The sequence below is a fragment of the Canis lupus genome, chromosome 36 (genome assembly GCF_011100685.1).
Source record: "Canis lupus familiaris isolate Mischka breed German Shepherd chromosome 36, alternate assembly UU_Cfam_GSD_1.0, whole genome shotgun sequence".
In the NCBI taxonomy this organism is placed as follows: Eukaryota; Metazoa; Chordata; class Mammalia; order Carnivora; family Canidae; genus Canis; species Canis lupus.
Genome location: NC_049257.1, coordinates 24543538 through 24563968, shown reverse-complemented (window position 1 = coordinate 24563968; position 20431 = coordinate 24543538). Strand labels below are relative to the sequence as shown.

General features: G+C 43.1%; 1 protein-coding gene and 1 long non-coding RNA gene across 5 annotated transcripts in view; one reads left to right on the top strand and one right to left on the bottom strand.

The window, feature by feature from the left end:
* UBE2E3 (ubiquitin conjugating enzyme E2 E3) overlaps window positions 1–11148 on the bottom strand; it is an 87339-nt gene extending 76191 nt beyond the window's left edge. Inside the window, exons 1-3 of one of the 3 annotated variants that reach the window (XM_038585017.1) lie at window positions 10947–11148; window positions 8153–8371; window positions 6209–6259 (exon numbers count right to left, since the gene is read on the bottom strand). In XM_038585017.1, coding sequence (XP_038440945.1) covers window positions 6209–6259; window positions 8153–8371; window positions 10947–11143 — 467 coding nt within the window. In that variant the 5' untranslated portion in view covers window positions 11144–11148. Of the gene's footprint in view, window positions 1–6208; window positions 6260–8152; window positions 8372–8880; window positions 8903–9513; window positions 9842–10946 lie in introns of those variants that run through there. The other 2 variants (XM_038585018.1, XM_038585019.1) reach the window with 2 other exon arrangements.
* A 461-nt stretch (window positions 11149–11609) lies between these two features.
* LOC119877902 lies at window positions 11610–19559 on the top strand. 2 transcript variants are annotated; one of them, XR_005384820.1, is made up of 3 exons: window positions 11610–12158; window positions 13374–13671; window positions 19454–19559. It is a non-coding gene; the product is annotated as an uncharacterized LOC119877902 (long non-coding RNA). The 2 variants fall into 2 exon arrangements; XR_005384819.1 differs by lacking the exon at window positions 19454–19559 and having other exon boundaries at window positions 13374–13897.
* Window positions 19560–20431: the final 872 nt, after the last annotated feature.

Sequence of the window (20431 nt, the reverse complement as noted above, 5' to 3'; positions counted from 1 at the left end):
AGAATAAAAGTTTAAAGAGTTTCTTTTCTAGATTCTAATAAAATGACAAATATACTTCCCTGACAAAAGCCGCATAGGAAGAAAAAAAAAATCATTTCTATTTCTCTAAGTCTACAAGTGGTTTTATTGTATGTTTTTAATCTCAATTTTATGAGGAAGATGAGAATGGCAGATCAAGCTCTCCATTCTCAATCTGAATGCCCTTGCACTCAAAGCAAGAAGGATTTGTTGATTTTCTTGTAACTAAACATATCCATCTGTTGTTAACAGCAACTCTTTTCAAGGAGGGAATAAGGTACCAATTGGTTAACTATAGAAAGTGACAAAACAACTGGGAATAAAGGCACACAGTGTTTTCACCTACTTTCTAACTACACTATCTGCTTTGAACATAATAGGTCCCTAATAAAAACATGACCTTTTAGGGGAAGAAATACTGTTTTCAATCATGTCATTCTTTTGGGAAAAGTTTTTAGCCACAACAGCACTGGGTCTTCCTGCAGCACTCTTGCATATGAGACAAATAATTAGGCTTACTATAGTATTATCAGTTTCCTTCTATAATAGAAAACAGTAGCTAAGTGCCTTTGAATAATCATACTAAGAATTACTACTATGAAGAAAAGTACAGAACATATGGTATTTTTAAGAGAGTTTTCTCCAACCCAAAGTCACTGTTTTGCCTGGACTTTCTATTCCGGTCAATTCGACAGATTTCGATTTATCTATTAATTTAACAAATTTTCATATGCAAAATACTGTGTAAAGCAAGAGTTACAAAAATGTGTAAGACCACACCCTCCTTTCAGAGGAACACTTACCCTTGCAGAAGGTAGAAACAAGTAAATAATTAGAGTATACAACATAAACATACTGTATTATGTGTTTCATCTGTGTTGAAGCTAGTACTAGCCTAATGAAACATAAATATCATTTAAAAGGATCAGTAATGCCCAAATTTCCAAAAAAAATCCTCATGATTTTTGAAAATCTGTGCAGAAGTCAAAATTTAATTAATAAAACACTAAGAACTATCTATCAGTAGATGACCACAATGGGGTGGTAGGGAAAATACCTTCAACCAGAGTAGTTCTTTATTTATCTGTTTTAGAAAGTGTGCTTCCAGTTAAGATTTCATTTTTATTAAAAAAAAAAAAGAGAGAGAGAGTTCCAGAATTTTTTTGAAGAGTTGAAAATGACTAGATGACGAAAGAGATCTTTCACAAAAGAGGGTATCTTCCTTCACATAGCACATGCTGCCTAATATCAACCACAACAACACATGTATAAGTAAAAAAGAAAAAAAGCAATCTATCTATAAATGCGGAGGACTTTAAAAATCAAGCACTGTAAGGGCACTTGGGTGGCTCATCTATTAAGCAACCTGATTCTTGATTTTCGCTCAAGTAATGATCTCAAGGTTGTGAGATCCAGGCCTAACCTCCCTGCCTCCCTCCCCCAAATAAAATGAAATAAAATAAAATGCTGTATAAGCAACCAACCAAGCAATGTAGATATCACATGTTATTTTGATTATTACCTGCCTTCATATACCAATTACAAAAAGCTTCCAAAATCACAGGCAAGGAAAAAAGTTGCTATATTTAGGTTACTGGTAAACTACATCAATTCAGAATCCAAGTTTTACAAATATTGATATAATCTCATTCTCAATAAACCTGCACATTTTTAAAACAGGATATTTTAAAAAGGGAAAACGTAACTATCACCCTTATTTTCAAAATTTTTTCATTGTAATTTACTGCAGAGAGAGATCATTCTCTATTGAATTAAGTATCATTAACTTTATGTATATTCCTCTTAAAAGGGATATACTAGTCCTTCATCCTTGCCCAATGTCCTTAGGTTAATTTTCTTTTTTACACAAGTTCTAAGGAACTCCTTTAACTAATAAATATATATTTAAAATTTTTTTGCTTGATGTGTTTTCAAATAAATAGATGCTAAATTGATTAAAATAAAATTACTCCTAGAGTACGATGTTGATCCATTGGAAAAATGCCAGCAAGAGTGAGGACAGGTGTCTAACCTGCCTCTCTCCCCTTAATTATGCTGTGGTCACTTTACTGACCCAATTTACACCATTACAAAACTTTAAAACATAACAACTCATTTAATCCTCAACCTGTAGAAGGGGAATTATTTTAATCTCCATTTTACATTTAAGAAAACTGAAAGACAGAAATATATCCTAACTGATCTAAAATAACACAGCTAATAAGAGGCAGATCAAGGATTTGAACTCAGACCAATGTTTCTGAAACCTTAATATACATTTGATTCACCGGGATTCTTGCTGAAATTCAGTCTCTGATTCAGTACTTCTGCAGCGAGGGTAGGCAAGATTCTGCATTTTTAATAATCTTACCTGCGATGCGGACCTTGCTGACCTGAAGATCACCCTCTGAGGAGCAAAATTCTAGTCTATCCTAGAAAATGGTGGCAAGCGGCAATAGCCCTCACGAGGTACGGTTCACCCACAGTTAGACAATGAGAGGCTTATGAGCAAATCAAGAGTTGCCAACTTCTGGTTTAGAACTTAATTGCCTCTTGTATTAATTTTGTTTTTAAAAGAAGGATGCTGCTAGCAAGATTTACAAGTATTAAAGTACCTTTTCAAGTTCTGCAAGCACACACTTGATACTATTACGTCCCCCTCCAGTAAGGCCTTTCCCACATCCAAAAACTATTTACAAACGTCCCTGAATATCCAACTTTGACACGGATTCAACCTCAACATATTAAAGAACTTTTTAAGAGTGCGTATTTGTGCTTTTATCATATACGGAAAGAATCAGAGGTTGAGTTAAAGATCTAGCAACCTCCTAAAGGTCTGTAAGTGGTTACTGTGAAAGGACAAGGGCACCCTCTGGGAAAGAGGGAACATAAATTTCCTAATAGCACAGTACTCAACAATTCTAGTCAATCACTTTCTCCAAAAACAGGGAAATGCCCATAACACAACTTCCCTTCATTCTCACTGATGAATCAACTATACCATAACGCAGGATACACTATGTAAACCATATAAATCAAGGCCACTACATTAAATATTAAATCCCTATGTTGAGAATGCTCTGGTCTAAGGAACTCCACTACCTAAAAACTAAAATGCCATCAAATCACTGGAAATAGTCCTTTATCCAACTTTTATACTCTCAGGAAAAGAAATATCATTACTATCAAAAATATATTCAAACCTGTTTAAAACCACACACTTACTTCAACAGGTAAGTCTACCCTAAGATCACTCTCGATATACACATATTAGACATATAATAGTAAGGGAATATGTAACATAAGAGAAGAATATTTTATTAATAAAGCACAAGAAGGGAGGATGGGATCTAAGAGAATTCTTAGTCTTGTCTAATTCTGGTTTTGCTGAGTTTTATTTCAACCAACTTTTTCCTGAATGTACACAGATATACTTTACATTTCTTCCCTGAGGAAGAATTAAATCTGTCACCTACTTTGACAAGCTTGTAAAAATTATTTTCAAAACCATAATGGAATTCTGATTAATTAACTGCACATGAAAGTTAAACATCAAAGTCAAGAGAGTATAAGGTTTCATAGATTTCAGGCAATATGAACTCACACATTTTAAAACTGATTAACATAGAATCCCATTTTAAAGTATAACATAAATCAATAAACTTAAACTATACAATCACCATAAAGCTAAAATCCTCACCCATGCACCTGTGAACTACAACAACACCATGATCTGTCACACATTTCCAACAGGTAAAAAAAAATGCAACACAAATTCAGACTTCACTGTCAAAATCCCAAAGTGTCTCCACCAAACACTCAATATTCCAAATTCCTGCTCGAGGACAGGACTAGATCATCTTCCACCCCAAAACAATCTCCAGACGCTTTAAATAAAAGACACAGAAGTATCTATTTTACGTCAGGCATATAAAGAAGACTGTCCCCAAACTAGTAAGACACAACTTCTCCCAGTTCCCTGTCAAGACTCACTTTTTCTGTTTTTCCTTTAGTCACATAGCCACAAAAAAAAAAAAAAAAAAAAAAACACACCACCCTGAAATATTAAAAGAACTAGAGAACCGAAATACATAATTTGCAATAGTTTACAATCATCACAAATTGTGACCAGGGAAAGCACAGATGATGTAGTCCATGTCACCGTCCCCAAGCCCACAGGTTCGCTACTTCAATGATCACTAAATGTGAAGCGTAATTTCAGACTAAAATGAAACATGGCATATAAACAGAAAAATAAACAAACTTTCTGCCTCCCAGAAACATTCAACTTCCTCTAAAATAATCCTCAGTGACCTTGGGGAACCATTCCTGGGCTAAACACGTAAAGCACACTTCTTCAGTAACTGCAACACTACACTACTGCTCCAAGGGCATTCAACACTTCGCCTACTAGACTCTTTAGATTTATGCACGTACGCTAGTTTGTGCCACTTGCAGAAAATCAACAGAAACCAATGTTTGACCTCACGTGCAATTTAGGTTTTGAACTGATAGATCTTTACATCTTTTACAAAGGGAAATATCAGAATATACTCTGCAAGTTAAGTGATTCTTCCAAGAGCAAATCTAACTTGACCTCACTAAATGGCTACAGATTTGACGCACCAATCCAGAAGGCTGGAAGGAATACTTTGATGTATTTATTCTCTAAAGCAGCAGCACTGCTCACTAGAAATGTAATACAAGCCACATAACGTATCTTCAAATTTTCTAATAACGGCATTAAGATGGTAAAAAGGTAAAATTTTAAAACATTCTATGTGACTCAACATACCCGACTTCTCATTTAAACACGTCACAGATAGTTTTAAAAATCACTAAGGTACTGTACATTCTTTTCTTCGTACTAAGTTTTCAAAATCTGATGTGTATTTTACATTTAGAGCACATCTCATTTTGGACAACAACTGAAGTGGTCAAGAGCCACAAGTGGCTAGTGGCTGCATCAGTGGACAGCACAGCTCTTAGAACTTCGAGATCTAACATACCCACTACCTGTTTAAATTAGTTTACATTCACGTTTGCCTTCTGAACTGAAATAGCTGATTACGAATATCAGCAAAACTGTTAATTCACTGAATAAATCAGGATCAGATCACCTTATCCAAGGATCTGATTAATACACACAAGCAAGAAGCAATGGAGTTACACCCAATTACATCTCAAGAAGACTTCAGGGCTAGGTCTGATCATCTCATGTGAACACAACTTACATCAAAAATACAGGTTAGGACAAGAAAATCATTTTCCTATCCAACTGTAACCCTGCCTTGTTTCTAGCTGCCACTCTTGCTCTTGAGCACATATCTGTATGCAAATTCTCTACAACACTTTTTTTTTTCCTAAGTCTGATGAATTTTGGAAGCCACATAGTCACAGCTGAAAACAGAGCACTAAGACAAACTGAAAAAAAAAAAAAAAAAGTTCACAAACAGAACTGTCAACCACTTACTTTTAAAGCACCTTATAGCAACCAACCGTTTTAAATTATCCCACAGGATGTCACTGTAATGAATTCTTCCTACAAATTCCAATTCATTTACTGCTTTCCATACACATATTATAAGGACCAAGACTCCTAAGGATTTTCCCAAGTAATTAAGACATTTGATTAACAAGTAAGTAATTCCACCAATGCATTCTCTAGAAAACAACTAAAAGCATTAGCTTAGCACATAAAATTTGTCCTTAAGGCACATTACTGAATAAATCAAACAGAAACTATACTCTTGTTTACTGCATTTACATTCTGTAACACCACATTCAGCGATTTCTAAATTTGGAAGGTCAGTTCAGATTGCACACGAGCAGTAACTTTAAAGCTTAGCAAAATTTTAGAAGTTTCTGCAATATACTTCTGAATAAGCACCCTACAGAGATGTTACAACGGAACAAAAATCAGCACCACTCACACCCATGTCAGTAAGAAGCCCAGAAATCGGTCTGTTCCTAAATCTAAGAGGTACGATACACGCTGAAGAGTATTTTCCCCCCCAAACCGGTTTAATTCACCTCGGATAATTTTTATTTGCTCCACTTGCAAGAACTGAAGAGAAGCAAACAGTAGCTGCTTTTCTGCAGCACACGTACCCAGAGCCGATACGTTAACCTCCTGATATTTTTCCACATTTCAAAAAAAAAAATCAGAACAACAAAATGTGTGTCTTACCTGCAGTTAGGAGGAGGATCAAGAGTTATTTCGGCTAGCTCCTTCTGAATTCTGTTAGTGAAATGAGAACAGACAAAAAGGATTTGAGGTAGTCTACAGAATAACCGGGGAATTACACTGCCCTCTACCACCATGCAGTTAAATGCAAGGCTGGCTTTGCCTTCAGTAATGCTAACATGGCTGCTTCCTCTTTGTTCTCAGAGGCATAACCCAAATCCCTTAACAGAAACTTTGCAGCTTTTTTTCTCACTCGCTACTGTAAATAAGTATGACATGCACACCTGATTTGAGAAGTAGTCCTCCACTAGTACTCAATAAAGGATAGAAGATCTATTTTAAAACACTTTTTACCAAAGAAATTCTCTTTTCAAGCTTATATGCAAATGAGACAAGAAGGGAGGAGGGAAAGCACTAGAATTTTTGACAATGACTTCAAGTCACTTTTATAGAGGTAAGCGTCAGCAAGCTATCACACGAGTACGTTAACAGTTTTGACGATATCTGGGGCCAAAAAAAGTTTAAAATTCACAAACATCTTTACCAGTGAAAAACTTCTAAAGGACTCTGACATTCTTACTTAACCAATTCTGTTTTCCTTGACCTTAATTTCAGTACAGGACTAAGACTGAGTAAAGTGGGGAGGAAAGAAATACCAGGATATATAGCCTTGAGATGGGGGCGGGGGGGTGGGGGGGGGGGGAGAGCAGGGGAAGCAGTTCTCTGATTTTATTCAAATTTAAAATGCTTTCAAAACTTAAGATGTGTTTAACACGTTCCTCAACAAGATCACAGCAAATTGAGGGGGACTCTAAATTATTTAAGAGACTGCTGTTATTTAATAAAACATTCTCAAGTTATTAATACGGGATTACTGATAGAGGTGAAAGTCCACAGAAAAATAAGAGTACTTCGAAATCACTACAGAACGCAGTATTTGAACAGTTTTTATATTTTCTTCTCCCTTTAGTTGTGATCACTAGAAACCAACAAAATGTCAATATGAGCTAACGCTATAGACATATCTGACGTAGAATTAATAGAATTCATGGATATTCCCCTAGTGCCACCAATGGAGTCCCCTCGACAGAATCCTTTTTTTTTTTTTCTCTCTCTCTCTCTCTTTTTTGCCATCAAAGATAATATAAATCAACAGGAAACAAACGGCCTTTCGTATATACCCAACAAAACAGGTTTCTTCTCCTGTGGGGTATTAACACGTCAAGCAGATCCACAAGTTTCAGAGGGAAGGGCCACAAACACAACGAAAGTTTTCGACAGCCAGGTGCCATCCAAAATGGTAAATGGCTCCTCTGCAGTTTTATGCGCGCTCACGAGAATAGAGAGAGAGGCATAACCAACCGTTAACTACAGAAGAGCAGTTACCTGGGATGCGTGACTTAAAGTCCTTATCTGCAAAACTGAAAGCAAACGGGGAGCCCAAATTTTAAATCTGCTCTCCAGTATAGTCCAGGCCTTGAACTGACAAATTTCCTAGCAAACACACTCCCCTTTCTAATCATCAGGCTTCATGGAGAGGCGCTGCTGATCCTCCAGAAGTGTCAATTTCAATGAAGAAGAAGAAGAAGAAGAGTATGACTCATAAAAAGGAACATCCTCAATGTACCAGCTAATTTGGGCGCACCAAATTTCCCTTGCCAGCTCCTCAAACAATCTGTCAGAATGGGAGTCCAAGCTCTCTCTACTCAAGGACACTCTCCCTGAAGTTAACCAAAGTACAGAGTTAAGTTCCCTTAGAAGTACAGTTCTAGGGAGGTGCCTTACGTCCCACCTAAAGAATGACAAGCTATTCAAGTGCAAATAGAAGTGATCACCAAGTAAATATCTCCGAACCCTGGCTAGTGATGTAAAAAAAAAAAATACCAACAGTGAGTTGTCTGGAAGACAACCGGAATCATGTGCTTTCGTCCTTTTTTGACACGTTACCTTTTAGCACTAGTGGATAACTTAGCAGTGGTTTTGCTAGAGAGTTTGGTGTTTTTCTTCTGCTGGGTGGCAGAAGGTTTTCTTTCCTCTTGCTCTTCGGGCTCTGGGGCGGCGGGGTCCCGCTGGTCTGCATCTGAACTCCCACTGCTGGTGCTGGGGCTCTCATCATCGGACCTTTGCCTATCACTGGACATCTTGGTGAACTTATTTCTTAGAAAACTTTTAAAGAGAGGGGGGGAGAAAAAAAGAGAGAGAAAGGAAATATTAAGCCTGAGGGATCAACCAACAACAGCACGTTCTCCTCCCAAGGTTCCCCTACATTCGCATTTTAATGAGAAACACTTGCCAGTGCTCACACTGATCTCATCATCACCCAGCAAGGTTACACGGGGAGGTGGTGTGTCTCACCACGTTCAAGCCTTGGCCGAACTCAAGTTCGGAGAAAAAAAAAAAAAAAAAGAAAAGAAAGAAAAAGAAAAACAAACAAACAAACAAAACACCCCACTCACATTTTTTCTTTTTTTTTTTTTTTTTGTCCTTCCCCCGCCCCCCCCCCCCACCATCCCTTGGACAATCTATCAATTGTGTAGTTTCTCAGAAGGCATGAGACAGATTTGCCAGGGAACTTAGGCGACGAGCATTGAGGACACCTTGTGCATAACAGAGCTGGGGCTGAAAAATGTGCAAAAAAAAAGAAAAAAGAGAGAGAGGAGAGAGGAGTCACTAACGTCTCAATATTTAGGCGCTGACAAGGGTCCAGGCAGACCGTGCAATCCCCCTGCTGCAGCAGGAGAGCGGACCCCGCCGATGGCCCCCGCGCGCATTCGGGGTGGCGGTTCCCGCTCGGTGCACGCCGGCCCTCGCGGCGCGGACGGGGGGCGGGGGGGGGGGGGGCGGCGGCGGCCGGTGCCCCGGGCGGGCTCCCCCCGAGCTCCCCGAGCTCCCCCGAGCGGCCCCGCGGGCGCAGCGGGCGCCCGGCTGCACCGCCCGCCGAGCTCCCCGCGCCGCCCCGGCCCCCCGCTCCGCGCTCGCATCGCGGACCGACATTTTGTCCAGAAATAACCAAAAAAAAAAAAAAAAAAAAAAAAAAAAAAAGGGGGGAAAGAGGAGGCAAACACAAACAAACAAAAGCCGCAAGAAGTGCAGCACCTCCCCGCGCCGGCGAGCCGCGGCCGCCCCGCAGCCCCGCGGCCTTTGTGGGGAGGGCGCCCGGGGGCCGCCGAGGATGCGCCCCCGCCCCGCCCCGCCCGCGCCCCCGCCCGCGCCCCCGCCCGCGCCCCGCCCGCCGCCCGCGAACAAAGCTGCCGCCCCCGCCCCGCCCCCGCCCGCGCCCCCCGCCGCCCCCGGCCCCGCCGCCTCACCTCGGCCGCCCGCCCGGCCCGCTCGCGCGCCGCTACGCTGTGGGGGAGGGAGAGCGAAAAAAACCCTTCCTTGAGGAAATGGAGGCAGCCGCGGGGGGGGCGGGAGGGGGGGGAGGGAAAAAAGAAGCCGCGGAGGCTCCGGCCGGGGAGCGTGGAACATCGAGAGTCGGCGGGGGCCGTGCAGTACCGCGCTCCGGCCGGAGGGTGGCGCCGCCCGGCCCGCGCGGGGAAGGCCGGGGAGGGCCGCGGAGGCCGGGGAGGGCCGCGGAGGCGGACAGGCGCAGGAGGAGGAGGAGGACGAGGATGCCGAGGCGATAGGAAATAAATAATAAATAGTGAGAAATAAATAAATAAATAATAAATAGAGCGTGCGGGCGAGGGCTGCGGGCGCGGGCTGCGGGGGAGGGCGCGCTCCCGGGGACGCGGGCACCCCGCGCGCTGTGGCCTCCCGCCGCCGCCGCCCGGCTCGGCTCCTCCCGGCCGCGCAGTCAGCAAGTTCCGCGGCGGCCGCGGGGAGGGGGAGGGGAGGGGAGGGGAGGGGCGGGGAGGGGGAGGGGCGGGCGCGGCGGCGGCGGCGGCGGCGGCGGAGGGCGGAGGGCGGAGGGCGGAGGGGCGCGCGCTCCCGGGGCCGCCGGGCACGAGCGCCTCCCGCCCGCGCGCCCTCCCGCCCCCCGCGCCCCGCGCCCCGCGCCCCCGGGCCGGGAGCTCCGCGGAGGACGCGCGGGGGACGCGGCGATGCGGGGGCGCACGCGGGCCCCGGACAAAGAGCGCGGGCGGGGACCCTGCAGCCCTCGGCCGGGGAGGGCGGGGGCGCGGGGACGGCTTCCGGCCTGAGCCCGCCTCCCGAGCGAGGCTGCCCATTGGGCCACCCGCCCCCGCGCGCACCGCGCACCCCCGCACCCCGCACCCCGCACCCCCGCCCGCCGCGCCTCCGTGCACGCCCCGGGGGGGAGGGCGCGCCCCGAGGAGCCCCCGCCCTGGGAGGCCGCGAGCCTGCGGGGGTCGTGGAGCGGGCCCGGGAGGGCGGAGGCGGGGACGCGCTGCTCCTGGCCCGCCCCGGAGCCCCAAGGCCAACACGAGGTCGAGGGCATCGAAGGAGGAGGAAGGAAGGGTTGGCAGCCCAGGGCCCCGCGCTCTGCCTGGCTCTGGCCCTCCGCGCGCCCAGGGGGCAGCCAGCCCTTCGGAGGCTTTCACAACTTAAAAAATAACCCCAATCGGGGCGGGGAGGGGGGGTGTTAAACGTCCTGCCCCAGCCTGAGCTCGCGGGGCTCTCCGAGGCCGCCTCCCCCGCCGGCCTGGCCCCACGTGCACGCCGGGCAACCGTCCTGGAGCGGAGCGGAGCGGGGAGCGCTGGGCCACGCCGGGTCGGAGCGTGCGCGCAGGGGCAGCCTCGGAGGGGCGTCCTCCGGGCCGGTCTTGTCCCCTTCCAGCACCTTCTCTGCTCTGGGGTCCGAAGTACCAGAACTTCCTGTGGGCCGCCCAGATGTCCTCCAGCTCCTGGGAACGTGCTCCAGGGATGCAGCCCCGCGGGAAGCTGCGGATCCCTGTCCCGCCAGGGGCCAGGGGCAGGGCCAGGGCCAGGGGTGCTGGAGCCTGTGCAGCTCCCGGAGGCGGCGGGACCAGCAGCCATAACAGAGCAACCGGACTCAAAGCAAGAAAGAGAAGAAATCTGCGGGGGGGGCGGGGGGGGGGGAACCGAATGCACCAACATATTTTACTTACTTTCTCCAACAAGTAGGAAAGTTTGGGCTAAGGGTTGCGTACAGCTGCGAGGAGTAAGTCACATTTCTGTAATTTTCCAGATGCAGAGGCACGCGGTGCACCCTGCTGCTCGGTGCTGCACACACAGTCCACCTTTGGGACGGTGCGAGGGCCAAGCCAGCTCGCTGTCCAGGAGGGGAACAGATCCTTGGGGTTCGCCAGGTTGGTGAGGAGGAAGGATCCTCGAGTCAGCACAACCGCCAGGTCTCAAGAGATGGGGAAGAGGGAGCCTGCTCTGTGTGTTGACAAGCGTTTTGATTTGTGGGGATCAAAGGCTGCATGTGGACAGAACTTGGTAAAAATATACACAGAAGGGCCCCCCCCACCCCACCCCACCACCACCACCACCCCCAACTTTTACACCGATGCTGCGGCTCAAGGGCTCAAGCCAGCCCATTTGGAGTTTGGACTTTCCTGTTTGGAATGCGGAGCTTTGAAAGAAAAGCTGTGTATGGAAGTGGGCTCTTTTAGAAAATAGATTATCACAGAAATAGCCTGAAGGTCCAAAGGCCAGTTGCTGATAGGATTCGGGTGGGGCCAGGAGATTGGGAAATACAGATACTTAGTTGTGTCTCGGTCGCATCTACACTGGGCTGAAAAGCAAGGGAACTGGATTCTGATTTCGTCCTATCAGGTTTACGTGACCTCAGGCAAGTTACTTGTGCGAACCTAAATTTCCTCCTGTGTGAAAGGAGCTTGTAGCCAGCGGAGGTTCCAGGCGCCCTCCTGCTCAACAATTACGGGATTCTTCCAAGAGTTTGAAGTCATGTGGTTCCACTCAACGGAATGTGGCACGTGGGGACTACCAGATGCTGGGAAGTTGGAATAAAGCGTGGGTGCTGGTCCTGTCCAGCTCAGGAGGACTGAGGAACTGAGGGGGACAGGTAGAAGCGTGGGCTGTGGGAGAAGAGCTGCATTCAAGGAGTGAACAGAATGAGTAGAGTGTTTTAATGACCAGTCCACCGGTAGTGGCATTATTAATTCGGCTTGGGGACATAAGTCATGGGTGGGTTAAAAAGAACAGTGAGCTAGGCCTGGAGGAATGAATAGGTGATAATATAGATGATGTTCTTGGCACAGTAGCTGGCACATAATAGTTGCTCAATAGCCAGTACTTAGGGGATGACCAAAGCCACCATAAAGAGAATGAACGGCTCCTTAAGGTTAGGGAGAGAGGTGACCTGCCCCCAAAATCTTGGGTACTCAGCTGCCTTCATTCACCTGACTAAAGGTATCCTTCGGGTGATCCTTTCCAGCGCACAGATCTCCAAGGTCAGATCACATCACCATCTCGACCAGGGGCAACTTGTAAATTCTGAACGGTTCCTCACTCAGAGTTCTTTCCCACAGGACACCCTTTTTTGCTAATTACTCTCTTTCTTGTTTTTGCCACGTCTACCCTTGAGATTAGGGATCATGTTTCATAGGCTCTCCGGAAGGAATATAAATTTGACCTAATGCAAATTATTCCATAAAGTATATAATAAAAGTTTTCCCAGATGACCCTCAAAAGAGTACCACAAAGCGGACACCGGCTACCGCGGCAGGTTGTCCCCTCTCAGTCCCCTGTTTTTTTCTTGTTGGCCTGGGGCCTTGCCAGCTTCTCACTCACAACCCCAAGAGAGGCAGGGGTGAGAAGATCCTCTATCCAATGGCAACAGATGGTGCCATAATTATTACCTTCTCTCCTCTTTTTCCCCCCAGATTTTGTGACCAAGAGGGACCTATCGTTGTAAGGGCAGAGAAGGCAGGCCCCCAAAATCTGTAGCTGGGGAGACGCTCTCTCCTGAACCTTCCAATGAGTCTTAGCGTTACACATGTACTTAAGCATATGCGTGTATAACCAAGAATTTTACAGGAATAGATCTTTTCAGTTGCCTAAGACGTTTCTGAATTGAGGAGTTAGATAAGCTTTGGTGAGGCCGCCGATCGTTTCTAATCGCCCACCATAGCAACATACCTCCCAACATAGGACACCCTGTGCATGTCCTATGGATGGATGGATGGATGGATGCAGAATAAATTTGCTTATTGATCTCTGAATGCTTTGGTTTCTCTCCTCTCACTAGCTTTTCATTTTACCCCTTTCCTTCTCTCAGGTTCTCTCTGATGCTACCCAGTTGCTTGTATCCTTTTGCCCTCTGGCTATGATATTTTTTTCTTCCTACCCATAAACATGGATGGGTTTCCCAGAAAGTCATTCCTTGGCCCAGGCTGAATTTAGGAAGCCACGTTTTTGCCCTTGTCAGTCTCCGTGTCCCTGGACCCCCAGAACCCAATGCACGGCTTGACACCTGTGTGCTCGTCCACCACGTCCTGGATGGAGAGCCCGCTGTGTGCCCACCCTAGGTTAGGCCCTGGAAATGGACAGGTGCCTAAGCCTCAGTTTGACTTCAAGTACGTCAGGACCCAAAACTCAGTGATCATTTCCTGCTTTTCTCTTTTGTGATAACTCCGAAGGAGGGTAAATGCCAAAAAGGCTCATGTCTTTATCTATAAAGAGCTCATACACATGAAAATAAAACGGAAGCATCTTGAATAGAGCAAGCGCATGATCAGAAAAATTTTCAAAGAACTTCATTTGCTTGACTGTATTAAAAAAAAAAACAAAAACCTGAAACCTTGCTAGTTATCAAAAAAGGAAAATTAAAACTCATCAACAACAAAAACAATGTTTAGTGATGATAATCATTGCTGGCAAATTGATTAAAAAAGTTTCCCTTTGTCCACGTCCAGTGGCAGTCAAAGTTAGTAACTTTTACAAAGCAATTTGGAAGTCTGGGTCAAGAACCTTAAATGAGTTCACATCCTTTAACCAACTTTCTCCATTTCAAGAAATGCATCTTAAGGAAACATTCTAAATGTGGGGGAAAAAAAATCGAAAAATCAGAAATGTCCAATTCTAGGAAAATTATTACTCAAATGGATTCATACAACACAATGAAATCTGCAGGTATTAAAATCTATGAAGAGTATGCAAAATACAAGAACGGATTAAGATAAAATGCTAACGAGGGCAGGAGTTGTCTATTTTGTGAAGTCGGAACCTGACTCGATGCCTAGTAAGGGATCTGGGACAAAGTAAGTGCTCAATAGATATCTGTCAAGGAACTATGCACCACATCCTCACAACTAGCAAAACTATCTGAAAGGAGCACACTCTAGAGGTTAACTATGCTTATATTTCTTTTTTTTTTAAGATTTATTTATTTATTTATGATAGAGAGAGAGAGGCAGAGACACAGGAGGAGGGAGAAGCAGGCTCTATGCCGGGAGCCCCACGCAGGACTCGATCCCGGGGCTCCAGGATCACGCCCTGGGCCAAACAAAGGCAGGCACCAAACCGCTGAGCCACCCAGGGATCCCCTAAGCTTATATTTCAAAGCAACTATGAGGGGCACCTGGGTGGCTCTGTTGCTTGTCTGCCTTTGGCTCAGGTCATGATCCTAGGGTCCTGGGATTGAGCCCTGCTTTGGGCTCCTTGCTCCGCGGAGAGCCTGCTTCTCCTTCTCCTTCTCCTTCTCCTTCTGCCCCTCACACCCACCCCGCTCGTGCTGTTTCTCTCTCTGTCAAATAAATAGATAAAACCTTTAAAATAAAAGAAAGCAACTATGAATGACCTTTTTCAATCTATATTCAGTATTTTGCTAAGCATTTTTAAATAGGCAGGTACTCCTTTCATAATAATAAAAAAAAAAGATGTGAATAATTGCAGAGGCATGCATTTGGTAAAAAATTCTGTTTGAACCGTTTTTTTATTTAAAAAAAAGTTTATAAGCTGTTTTGTTTAAATTTTTATTTATAAATTCAAAGAAATGAAAATTCAAGCAGACTGTTGGAATTTGTCAAAATTTTCAGGTTTTTTTTTTTTTTTTAAGGCAAGACCATTTTTTTAAATCCTTAGAAAGCCATTTGAGGGAACTCTACATTAAATAAACACTGGCTCAAGGATAGATAGATCACTAGACTGAAGAAGGAAATAAGAATTCGATGAATATATAATAAGTGAGACTTCACCTAAAACACAGAAAAATGAAGACTTATTTAACTAATGATATTGAGATAACTAGTTACCCATATGGAAAAAGGATCACTTGGAATCCATGCCTTGTCTCATACATCAACATAAATTACAGATGAATTCAAGAGTTGTTTTTAAAAAGTCACTCCCTAGGGATCCCTGGGTGGCGCAGCGGTTTGGCGCCTGCCTTTGGCCCAGGGCGCGATCCTGGAGACCCGGGATCGAATCCCACGTCGGGCTCCCTGCATGGAGCCTGCTTCTCCCTCTGCCTGTGTCTCTGCCTCTCTCTCTCTCTCTCTCTCTGTGACTATCATAAATAAATTTAAAAAAATAATAATAATAAAAATAAAGAATAAAAAAAATAAAAAGTCACTCCCTAGAAAAATTAGAATAACTCACATACTTAACGTAGCGAGAGGGGAGTTACGATATGCTGTAAACCAACAGGCAAAAAGAAAATCACAGAAGAAAGCAAGAATTTGAGCAGGTACAAAAATTGCATCCTCAATATGCTTCCTGCCGTACATACACATACATGCCGCGATTTGTAGCAACAAAATAGACAAAAGTTTGTACTATGGAGAAGGTTTAATGTAATCACATATAATTCTGTACAGGCTTATAAAAATGACCAAATCAGCATAGACAGTTAAAGAACATGTCAGAAATTCAAAGTTATTCAACGGTATGTTGCCTTAAGAGAACCAAAAGCAAACCCAAAAAACCCACTAAGTAATGTATATGAAAGTGAGGTACTACGTTCTTGTCCACAAAATTTGCAAAACTAGAGATTCTGTGATGCCAAATACCTGTGAGAATATTATGAGAAGAGCACTTTCCTATATTGCTGGTGGCATTGTAAATTGATACAACCTCTTTTTGGAAAGCAATTTGGCAATGTATTTCAAGAGTCATAAAAACGTTCATACCCTTTAACCTAGTAATTCTACTTCTGGGAATCTATCCTAAGGAAATAATCCAAAATATTAAAAAATGCCATATGCCTGACAATGTTTATCCCAGTGTAATTTATACTATATAAAAATGGAAACCACTCAAACTGTCCAACATAAGGCTATGCTTTAGTAAATTATGGTCCATTCACTCAATGGAATATACATGAATATAAAATAGCGAGTATTATAACTATCATTTTGGCCTTCATTGCCATCTCACGGTAATCCCTCTCTATGAGATCAGCTCACGTCCTGCTTAGTTAATAAGACTAACAAAAGACGTCGTGCATCAACTTTTTAACTGATGTTTTTACTTAACATTATGTCACTTAAATTTTTCTGATATGCTTTACAGTACCTCAACTGTAAAACCAGGTTAAGTGTATGCTTTATGCTTCAGAAAACAAAATGCACGATATGATTGGAAAATGTATAAAAGAGATTTGGAAGAAACAGGAAAACAGTCATTTAGGATAAGGGCCTGTTTACTTGTGATTCTGGCTGCCTTTTCTATATCACAGAAGTGGTTATCAACTTGGAAGAGATTTATTAAGAAACGATGTGCTTCGATGTGGGGCTGCAGAGAAAGTGGTTTAATTTGACAGAATGAGCAAGTTTACATTTTAGTTGAATGTCCTTATACTAAAGACATAAAACAATATATTTCAAATGGGGATATTAGCTAACTATGTTGAGAGTTATACTTCAGTTTTTTTCCGGTTCGAATTCTGGAAGTTTGTGATAGTTTGTAAGAGATCTCGAAGGTAAGCCTAGTAAAATGTTAGAGTGCATAGTTTAACCTCTCTGGAGTATAATGTCCCAAAAATAGCTCAGATAAAATAGACATCACAAAGTGAGATGAGTGGGTAAAAAAAGTGGTAAATAATTTTCAGTAAGAATATATACTCATTGTGTGGTGGACTCGGAGACACTAAATGACTTCCCTCCCTAAAGTCTTAAAGGTAGCTCTTGACAGAATTGGAAACAGAACGTTAGAATTTTATCCCCGTTCTACTATTATACCGTCATATCCACCAGGGCATATAGTCCCATTCCCCAAACCACCAGCTCTTGTAGAGATACCAAAATGATGTCATCAGAAAGTTCTTTTCAGTGTAACAGTCTTTTCTCACCCTTGGGAGCATGAGAATGATCTTCTCTGATACACTGATATAAATTTGGTAATACTATTTTAATCACTCCTAATACCCTATAGTAAAATACTGAATCGCAGTTTCCAAATAAATACTTGTGTGATTATTTCTTTAATATTTTTCTCTCCCTACTAGAGTGAGGCAGGAACCATATCTGATTTTTATGTTCAATACAGAGCCTCGCATATAATACATAGTAAATAACTCCTGAATGAACGAATGGATGGATGGCCAAGTTCCCTTCACACTCAATGTCAATTGAAGGAAATGTTATAGAACAACAACAACCACCACAAGAAACAATCTTTTTACACTGCCTGGTATTCTTATGGACCTAATTTTTATGAAAAGTAGTATAGGCCAACGATACAGGAGTCCAAAAGTATTTAGATAAATTAAAGGACGGTAGGATCATACATGCAGATAAATCAAGGGTGTTTTGCACGTGACCCCAATCTCTGAAATACATGTCGGGGAACAATGACCACATTTTTCTCACCAAACTTCTAATAGAACCTTAGTCATAGAATGAATACTGGCTTATATTCCTTTCTGAAAATACAGTAGGGCAGCAAATTTTTTCCCCTGTTTATACAACGTCTACATGGTCTACATGGAAGAGATCAAGTTATGTGCTCTCTAAAGCTAAATGTTAGCAACGAAGATTAAAATCAATTGACCTCAATCTCAGACCCATTGGCAGAGATATTTAAAAGGACTGATGGAAAAATAAAACTGTTAAGTATTTGGTTCAACTTTCTCTAGCTCTTAAGCAGAACATCACGGTCATTGATCCAGAAACCTGGCATCTTGGGGTTTTAGTTCTGACTACATTGCTTCAACCCTTCTGGATGCCAGTTTCCTCATCAGCAAAACGAGAGAGTCCAGAGATTCTTTCCAATTCTGGAATCTGTATGATTTATGCTATCGTATAAGTAAGTGCTGTTGAACAAACTGAATTAACTAACATGCCTGGTAGTGCTTTTAAAAACACTAACAGTGCTTCATGTCAAGACTTACGCCAGCAATGATTTAAAGCCATATGTATCCACACGAGTTGATTAACTGCTAAAGTGCAATTTGGCTTTTAAAAATGTGAATGTCTTTCTTAAATAAAGGCTACCGTAACCAGCAACCCTGCTCCACGTCCACCCCCACCACACCCCCAGTTATTTTGGCTGTATGAATGTATATGCATCCAAACCAGCTATTAATTTAAGTGGGGGAAAATATATACCAGAAATTCTAGTTGTTTGAAGTTTTATAAAGAAAATAATCAATGTTATTTTTAATAAGGCTGTTTATACCAGGTGAGATGGCCACTTCTTGGTCACATTAATTCTAAACTTAATTTTTTTCTTGCCCCTAGAAAAAAAAAAAAAAAAAAAGTCCATAACTTACCTAGGGCCATTTTTGCCACACAACGCAAAAGCCCTCACAAAATTGAAGTTGGGAAGTAGAATTATTTGCATAGCTGAAACTTTATTTACTCATTTAACAAATGTAACAAATGCCTTTTGAAGGACAAAGCACAATGCTAGAAGATACGTATCAAACAAGACATGATACTGTCTCTGCCGTAAAGTTTATAATCTAGCAGGATGGTTTAAGGGGCGGGGGTGGGGGGGGTGAGAGGGGGGGAGTGTGTTTCAAAGTCCAAAAACAGGAGTCTCCTGCCCAAAAAACAATGGCAGAAGTTCATTCACCTACTCTTCAGGTAATAAACAATGCCTTAGAATTGTGCTTTCACTGCCTTCAAATACATTAGAGGAGAAGCCAGAGGACGTAAAAGAGGGATTTATATGCACACTCAACAAACATTCTGTACCTATTTGATGAATAAGAAAACTGTATTTTTGAACGTGGGTAGGATGTCCTTCAACGTGCACACGTACACATGCATGAAGCAGTTGCTGAACAAGTAGGCACTGCTTGAGTAGATGGAAAATAAGTTCTATCTTAGGATAATTACACGGCTAAAAAAACAGCAGTTGAATTATTTTTTGCACTGTAGCAAGTTATTCTTATTTGCTTATTTATTTTTTTAGGAGAACAGAGTTCAGAGTTCAACCATCCAGCTAAGGTACTTAAGACACCAGTCTCTTTCACTCCCTGTCATCACGACTGTATCCACAGTGCCTAGCACTCTTGGGGAGCTCAATAAAAATTCACTGAACAATAAACACTTCTGTAATATTTACTGTCTTTTACCCTGTATTTTACATACACTGATTCATTTAATAGTCTCAATAGCCTCAACGAGGCAGGTATTATGATTATATATTAATGTTACAGGTGAGGAAACTGAGGCATGGGGAGATGAAAGTAACTTGCCCAAGGTCATCTGACTATAAATGATGGACCCTGGCCAGGAGACCCATGCTCTTGACTACTGTGCTATGCTATTTCTAAATAACCAAGTGGCATTCCAAGTGCTGAGATGGGAGGGAGGAGAGGAGGAACCAATAGCATCATTGGCCCCACAGTGAGAAGGGTAAGAATTGGCACCTCTGGGCCAGGCTGGAGATGTTGATAGCCAGCAAAGATGGAGAAGTGCTATGATTTTAGGCAACCCGTGGGGGTGGCTTTTGGACAGTCTTTGCATTGTGGGGTTGACAGAGACTGCCCAATGAGAAAGAGACATGTACGAAGCTCCTGCAAAAATCAGAAATTATTTGCGGTCCTTCCGGGCATTTTTTTCTCCTGCCAGTCTTCCCCTAGTTCACCTTCCTTCATGTCATTCTCCTCCTTTGTCCCCCTCTTTCCCCCTCCTATCCCTTTTAGCCTGCTATAATGTTGACCTACATTTTAAATTATTGTATTTACTAAATCAAATGTATATATCATCCCACTCCCTCTCTGCACTTCCATGGAAAGAAAAGAACTGAGGTTATTTCAAAATTGGTCCTTATTAGTGTGGTAAATGCAGGTCAATGATTCTTAATAGAAGAAAAGTCTCCCAAAGTGGACTAATTCTTAAAGAGTAAGAGATTGCGAAAATAAATCCTGGCACTCCATCAATTCAA